Source organism: Sceloporus undulatus, chromosome 6 (assembly GCF_019175285.1).
Source record: "Sceloporus undulatus isolate JIND9_A2432 ecotype Alabama chromosome 6, SceUnd_v1.1, whole genome shotgun sequence".
NCBI classification, from domain to species: Eukaryota; Metazoa; Chordata; class Lepidosauria; order Squamata; family Phrynosomatidae; genus Sceloporus; species Sceloporus undulatus.
Genome location: NC_056527.1, coordinates 116,006,211 through 116,014,628, shown reverse-complemented (window position 1 = coordinate 116,014,628; position 8,418 = coordinate 116,006,211). Strand labels below are relative to the sequence as shown.

Genomic DNA, 8,418 nt, shown 5'->3' with positions numbered 1-8,418 from the left:
CCTAGATCACTATCTGATCACTGTTTGATTGAGATGACGATGAAGATTGGGGAAAGCCGGGAATTTTCATGGAGACTAAGGGATGAGCTTTTAGGAGATAAAGCTTTTGTGGAAAAAATGAGAGAAGAGATAGCCATTTATTTTAGGATTAATGAGTCACAAGAGATAAAGAATAATGTGGTTTGGGATGCGGGTAAAGCGGTGTTTCGGGGGTTATTTCTGAAAAGAGCCGCGGAAGTAAAGAGAATTAACAAAATGAGGGAGAAAGATCTGTGGGAGAAACTTAAAGAGAAAGAATTATTGCTAAAAGCTGACCCGACAAATACTCAGATAAGGAACGAAATAAAAATCCTGCAACAACAAACACAAAGTAAAATTAACTTAGAAATAGCAAGAAATTTAAAGGCGACCAAACAAAATTTTTTTGAAAATGGGAATAAAGTGGGGAAATGGTTAGCAAAGAAACTAAAAAAAGAAAGGGAACGAAAAATTATCCCCAAGTTAAAAACAGATAAAGGATTGGTCACTTCTAGGGGAGAGATAATAGATTCATTCCGAGAGTTTTATCAAAATCTATATAAGGCTCAAGGCTACTATAAAGAACAAAAAACGGCCCTCCAAGAGTACATTAAAGGGAAAATTAAGCATAGGATTCCTGAAGACCAAAGAGAAAGATTAAATGAGGCAATCTCGAAACAAGAAATAATAAAGGCAATCGAGAGTCTGAAGGAAGCCAAATCCCCAGGAAGGGATGGCTTCACTCCAAAATTTTACAAGGAATTTAAATGGGAATTGTTAAATCCATTAAATAAGCTATTTAATTCAATAGCAACAGAAGGAATCCCTCCCTCCTGGGAGGCAGCCAATATCTCTCTCATACATAAGGAAGGAAAAGATCCGTTATTAGTATCAAACTACCGCCCAATTAGTCTATTAAATGTTGATTATAAGATTTTTACTCACATCTTAGCAGAAAGACTAAAAACGATTCTAAATACGATACTGGGAAAAGAACAGAATGGTTTTTTACCAGGCAGGCAATTAAGAGATAATATCAGACCAATAATAAACTGCCTAGAGTATTATCACGTGCACAATGAGAGAAAATGTGCGATAGTTGCATTAGATATGGAAAAGGCTTTCGATTCTTTAAGTTGGGATTTTCTGCTCGAAACTCTTAATCAACTAGGCTGCGGGGATATATTCATAGATCAAATAAGACAAATATACAACAATCAAAGTGCGCAAGTGGTTGTTAACGGGGGGAAATCTTCAGAATTTAAACTCTTTAGAGGAGTGAGACAAGGGTGCCCCATCTCCCCGCTTCTTTTTCTGACAGCGATGGAAATTCTAATCAATGGTATTAATCAAAATAAGAACATCAGAGGGTTAAAAAAAGGGGGTTTGGAATTGAAAGTGAGGGTGTTCGCAGATGATGTTATTTTAGTATTGGAAGACCCGATCCAAGGGATAGACTCCCTACTTTATGAATTAAATCAGTTTGAAATAGTTACCGGATTAAGAGTCAACAAGAACAAGACCTCAATGTTAACAAAAAACCTTACCAGAGAAGAAGTCGAGTTGTTAGAAAGAAAGACTGGTTACAAAGAGGAAAAAAAGCTTAAATACTTGGGGGTTTGGTTAGCTAAAGATAACCTTAGACTCTTTGAAAATAACTATGTTAATGTTTGGAAAGATATTCAGGAAAATATGAAAAGATGGAATCAATTAAACCTTTCGATACTGGGGAGGATCTCCACAATTAAGATGGTAGTGCTTCCCAAAATTATGTTTTTACTACAGAATTTACCAATTGAGATAAAAGAAAATATCTTTAGGAGTTGGGAAAGGGAACTCAAAAATTTTGTTTGGAAAGGAAAGAAGCCTAGGATAAAATGGTCCACATTGAAGGATGCTAAAAAGAGAGGGGGTTATTCTCTGCCGGACTTTCAACTATATTATTGGGCTTGCAGTATGGTGTGGATACAGTGTTGGATAAAGTTGGATGACCCCTTCATTTTAAATTTAGAGAATACCCACTTAAGATTCGGGTGGCATGCCTTTTTGTGCTACGATAAAAGTAGACACAACAAGGATTTCGACAATCACGCTATTAGAAAATCACTATTAATTACTTGGAATAAGATAAAAAAATTATTTTATTTCAAATTACCATACTGGACTTCACCCCAAGAGGCGTTTTTTGGCAGATGGCTTCCGCAGGGCAACTGGCTAACTTACAAAAATGCTTTGATTAAGTCAGGACCAGGGAAAGTTAACATCAAAACAAGAGAGAGGCTTGAAGAAGAGGGTTACGAGATAACTTGGTTTAACTATATACAGATTTGCCAAAAATACAAAGAAGATATAAAAGAGAAGGGAATAGAACTTGGATTTAACGAATTGGACGAGATACTTTGGCAATCGGATAAAAAAAAATAGCCAAACTATACAATCTATTTTTGAACAGAACTCTAGAGAAACTTGTAGTCAAGGATTATATGATAAAGTGGTCCGAGGACTTAAACATGACAATTAATATGGACGAATGGGAAGGGGCTTGGAACAAGACAGATAAGTTCACAGTGGGCCAGAATCTGAAAGAAAATTTTCTAAAGATTATGAACAGGTGGTATATTACCCCCTGGAAATTAAAAAAAATGTTCAAGACCTCAGATGGAAATTGTTGGAGATGCGGAATAGAGAAGGGGACACATTTCCACATGTGGTGGAAATGCCCAGAAATTCAAAAATTCTGGGTTAAAATACATTTGACTATGCAACAAATTCTTGAAATAAAAATTCCAATGAATCCTAAACTATTTATACTGAACATAACTAAGGTTCTTGACCCTAAAGACGAGCAGCAGAACTGGAGGATAGTTCTTTACATGATTACCGCGGCTAGAATAGAGATAGCGCGGTTCTGGAAAACTAAAGAAGTGCCAACTTGGGAAAATTGGATGATGAGGATCAATGATTATAGAGAACTAGATATTATATCTTGTCATGTCCAAAATAGAAATAACAACAAGAGAAAGGAAATGTGGAAAAAAGTCCTGATCTATTGGGGGAAAGTTTGGGATTTAGATATTTCTTCGATCGCAACCTAAATTGGGTGGCATGAATGGAAGTGAGAATTGAGAGACGGTAGAAGAGAAATAAAATTGGTTAAGTTGGAGGGCGATTTCTATATATGCTAACATTGATACATTATATTTCTGTTCTAATATTCCAGAGCCTAAATAGATCGCAAACGAAGTAGAAGAATTTATAAAGACTTCTGTAGTTTCTTTTTTATCACTATATTCGTTGAGAGGGTTCAGGGAAAGATTATTTAGATATTATTGTACAGTGATGTGATAAATTATTAGATAATTTAAGTCTATTAGAAAATTGAATATATTGTGTAAAAGGACATAGGGCAAATAGACTTAATACCAAAGGGCTTTTAGTCCCTAGTAATTAGAATATAGTAGAGAAGCTTCATCCCTTATTTTAAGCATGGGCTATTCAAGTGTAACAATAAGATCCTCCCTTCTGAAGAGACAAGAGAAGAAGAATGAAGAGGGGTACGAAGATGTCTTTTTCGAATATTTTTGAGTTTAATTTCATTTGTTAAAATCTGAATCTTCGATGGTGCTATTTTATGTTTATTTTAAAAATTAATAAAGATTATATATAAAAAAAAAAACAAAAAGACGTAGAAAAAATCCACATCAGAAAGACGCAGAATAAATGGGTGTCGCGCATGGCCCCTCTCTTCAGTGATTCCATTCAAGTGCAAACCAGGGTCAGTCCAAACCAATTTGCAATCCCATTTACAAGGTAGTGGGAATAAGTTCATAGTTTTCCTGAGTTCAGTGTTATTTCTACCCCGGTTCCTGATCAGAGATGATGTTAAGCTTTAGGGGATTTGTATGCATAGCAGGCAAGAGTACGCAACTTGGATTTGGAAAATTTGTTCATTTTTTAAAAAAAGATATGCATCGCTTGTCTATTTATTAAAAAAACATCCTCAGGGTGTCTTACAACAGCATCACAAAACATCTGAAGGATTAAACCACCGAATCGTATCACAAGCCCACACCTAAAAATACATAGTGATCCATAACAAATCAGTCCTGATGACGAGTTGTTTTAAAAGGATCCCTTGGGCTCATGTCATAAAATCAGTTATTTTTGCATTCACAGATTCATTTACTCAGTTTTAAAACATTGTGCAAAAAGTACACTACATTATTTAAAGTCAAAATATATTATACACGGTTTGATTTTTGGTTAAGAAAAAATCATCAGGCCATGCGGAGCTGTAGTCCAGAGGAGTTATAGTCCTCTGGAAAGCAACTTTTCCAAGCTCTAGGTTCAACCTGACCAGTCATATAAGGAAAGAACGGAGGCCTTGTAAAAGTGTGTGTATTATTTAATCATTAGCAATGAAGGGCTCTTTCCTGACAGTAGCTTCACAGTCAAAATGTCACAGAGTTTCAATGTGAGCCTCTCTCAGCTCAGTTCTGAATTGGCTCAGTGCATAGAAATCATCCTAGAGATTTCTAGAATTCTCTAGAAAATTATACTTGAAAAGTACACTTCCTCTCAGTTTAGTTCCAAACCTGCTCCAAATATACATACATTGATCCCAGAGAGTTCTGACTTCGCATGCGCTCTTGGCACGCATGTGCAGATGTCATTGTATGCGTGCACTAGAACCCATGCATACACCAAAGCACACCTTTCCCCTTTACTTGCTCCCTTTCTTTCCAACTAGATAGGCTGCTGGGGAAGGGAAAGATTATTCTTAAACATGGATCGCTTGTCAAAGCCTTTGGAATTAGATTGTGGGCCCATGAGACAAAGCCAAAGGGACACATGTATTCTTTGAGTCCAAAGTTAAACACCCTTTGCAATGACATCTCTGTCCCTGCCCTACTGAGTGCCACACATGATTCCCAAGAGAGGAGTTTTGGAGAAGAACGGTGGCTCAGCACACAGTATAACCGAGCATTACTGAGATACCCAGCTGACGGCAAAATCCAGGGTGCCACGTTTGCGAATCATCACCCGAACCCTAAATGGCAACGCTGTTCTCGATCATAGGCGGGCTGATGTATTCATATGGAAGGGCGAGCGACTTGTTCCTCTCCTGAATTTCCTCAGAAATTTGGGCCAGGCGGCTCTGAAAGACTCCGATGAGGCGCTTTGGTTCATCTTCAGAGAAATGTTTATCCGGAAAGTGTCCCAAAGGCCTCTGGAAGGGATTTGAGAGAAACCATTGACCAGAGATGTTTGGAAAAGTTGACAACACATTTTTGGTTATACAGGTTGAGTTAGTATCCCTTATCTGAAACGCTTAGGACCACAGCTGGGGTATTTTTTGGATTTTGGAATACATTAGTAATGCAGTACGTAGCAGTACTGTATTTGCAAGACTGGAGAGAGACAAGAGGATCTGTAAAATCTTCAATCTCTCCCCAGCCTTGCATCTTGTTGCCGCCAGCCACCATTCCTGTCTTTAAGATAGCATCTCCCCCCCCCCCCCCGCCCTAGCCTTGCAGTTTGTTTGTTCACTGCTTGTGTTGTGTACGAGATGTGACCTTAAACACTGCAAAATCTCATGCTTTTTTAGAGGAAAGGCTGAGCTGGTCTTTGGTCCATGAGGAAGGGCATTATGTTTGACTTCAAAATATCAAGGTGGGCCCTCCGTCCCTAGAGTACAAACTCCTGGTAAGAAAAAAGCTTAAAACACCACAAAATCCCCATTATTGAGATGGATTTTAGAGGGCCTATGTGTTAAACTTGGGAGGAGCAGGCCTTGACAGGGAACACGGGAGCTTGATGGATTGTGTAACTGAGGGCGCCTCTTTTGTTGCTGTTGTTTCTGTGCGCCTTCAAGTCATTTCCAATTCATGGCAACCATAAGGAGAACCTTTTAGCAAGAGTTGTTTAGAGGAGGCTCGCCATTGCATCTGAACTTTAGAAATAATGCAGCTTAATCATACTTTCACTGCCATTGCTCCATCCTACAGAATCCTGGGGTTTGTAGTTTGGTGAGGCACCCAAAGTTTTTGGCAGAGAAGAAGAAAGACCTTGTAAAACCTCAGATCCCAGGGATTCCATAGGATGGAGCTACAGCACTTAAAGTGGTGTCAAACTGCATTATTTCTACAGTGTAGATGCACCATAAAGGTAATCATCCCCCTGCATTCCTAATGCTTACCCGGTCTCCCACATCATTGCTTAGCAGCCACAAAGAACTCAGAGCGATGCAGGTGATGTTGACCTGAGGAAGGGTCTCCAGGATGCTCTCCAGGGTCGCAGTCCCCTTCCTGGTGGGTGGGGGTCTCCTCATGGTGGGTGGGATGTTGGGGATCCATGCCCCAAAGTCAAACTGGGGGCAAAAGGAACATCAGGTTAAGCCGATCCCAAAATGCAAATGGTACTCATCATGAGATGCGGCGGGTCTTTAAGGCCCAATCCGCCGAGAAGTTCTCCCATACAAGATTGCCTTGAAAAGCATGGGAGCTACATAAGGAGCAAGTCTGGATTCAATTGGACAGATCCAGACTGGGACCTGTTTGGAGGAGACCCACTGAAATCAATGGCTTTGAAGATAAATTAAGCCTACTCTGTCCTACTAAAATCAGTGGGAAATGAGTTGTAACTAATAAGTTGCCTTCATCTCAGTGAGTCTATTTGGATGAACTGCTTGAGGCACCAAAATGACTCTCCTGTTGCAACATCACAGATTGACCTTTCCTGAGCTGGTACCTTCCAGATGTGGTAAACTACAACTCCCACAATCCCCAGCCAATGGTTATGTGTCATCCAACACAACTGGAGGATGCTGGATTGAGCAATCTGAGTGATGCTTTTGATGAAGAGATGGATAAAGCATAGCTAGAGAGTGGGACTAAAATGGGCCTGAAGAAATTAATAGGATTCTGGGGGTTGTAGTCCAAAAAAAGTAACTTCCTCACACTATGAAAATCAGTATGTTATGTGTGAATTCTCACCTGCCCGCTGTTGACTGCAGCATGTTGAGCTGAACAGGTGAAAATCACCATTGTCAGGAATTTGGTGAGCTCTTCCATCGTCCCCAGAGAAGAAGGAGCACCTGAGTTCTCCCTGCTTTGGAAAGCTTCCCTGAAGATCTCCTGAACCCAGGCTTGGAGCTCTGGATCACTCTGGATACGGTCATCACTCCGGTAATAGAACTTCACCATGTCTCCAACAAAGCTGGAACACAAGATCCCACACGCTGGAAGATCTACCACACCATGAACCATATCTTGGAAAGTTAATTTTACAAAGGAACTAGTTACTTTACTTGTAACTCTTGCCACTCAACTCTATTGGTATGCCATATGGCAGTTCAGAAAGATAATTCACTGACTTGCTCATAACTAACAAGTTACTGTTACTGTGGCCATTATGCCATTGGAGAATAATAGAAAAATGCTCTCTGGTTCCCCCAAGTGGCCAATTCAGATATTGCACATTGGAAATTATGATTGAATTGGAAAAGATGCGATTAAGCAATTGTTTTTGGCTGAAGCAAAAGGGAGCCACCCATGGGACCCTTCCTCTTCCTCTTCTCACAGTTCACCCAGTAGTAAACTCCCGCGAATGAGTAATGGGAAGACAATGAGCTCCTGCTCAACCGCAAAGTTATGAATTAGAACCATGGCCACTTCAGGCAAAAAAGCAATTCTGTTCTAGCTCATTATTGCTAAAAGTAACTAGTTACAAAAAAAAAACCTCATTAGAAAAATTAGATACTTCCTCCTTCTGCTTTGAACTCCCTAGAGCAGGAGAAGACAACCCTGGATGGTCGAGGGGACACCTCACCTAATTCTCCATACCTGCTTTTGGGGGGGCTTGTGTGGAGGGGTAACATTAAACATTAAAATTCAGGGGACGACTGTGTGTCTATTCAGATATTATTATTAATTGTTATTGTTGTTGCTGATGTTATTGTTATTGCAAAGATGGGCTTTCAGGGGGGGATGCCATCCCACCTCTGCCCTAGAGCTACACAGGGTTTCTGGGTTTTTTGTGACACAGAATTTGAGAAAGTTGCAGTTTAAACTACAACTCCCAGGAAACCTGTGCTTTCCTGTCAGCTAATTGCTGGAACACACAGCATGTTGTCCACATTGGCTAAAGTATTCTGGGAGATATAGGCCCTGTACAAATCAGCCTTAAAGGCCGTGTTGGGGGCGGAGTCGGGGCGTAGCATCCATATGATGCACACCTAGGGTTGCCATAGTTGGCGAACTGAAAACCGGGACAAATGTAGGACAAGGTTTTAAAATTTTTAAACCTTGTCCCCTCCTCCTTCCTGGCCTGGGAGGAAGCCTCAGCCGGCTCCCAGGCTGGGAAGGAGGGCGAGGGCCGCCCGTCATCGCGGCAATCGCC

General features: G+C 40.2%; 1 protein-coding gene across 3 annotated transcripts in view; it reads right to left on the bottom strand.

Moving 5' to 3' along the window:
* Window positions 1-1,890: 1,890 nt before the first annotated feature.
* LOC121934888 (polyunsaturated fatty acid lipoxygenase ALOX15B-like) overlaps window positions 1,891-8,418 on the bottom strand; it is a 33,254-nt gene continuing 26,726 nt past the window's right edge. For 2 of the 3 annotated variants that reach the window (XM_042475803.1, XM_042475804.1), the window contains 3 exons: window positions 7,014-7,236; window positions 6,218-6,388; window positions 1,891-5,248 (listed from right to left, as the gene is read on the bottom strand). In XM_042475803.1, coding sequence (XP_042331737.1) covers window positions 5,069-5,248; window positions 6,218-6,388; window positions 7,014-7,236 — 574 coding nt within the window. In that variant the 3' untranslated portion in view covers window positions 1,891-5,068. The remainder of the gene's footprint in view (window positions 5,249-6,217; window positions 6,389-7,013; window positions 7,237-8,418) is intronic. The other variant, XM_042475802.1, reaches the window with a different exon arrangement.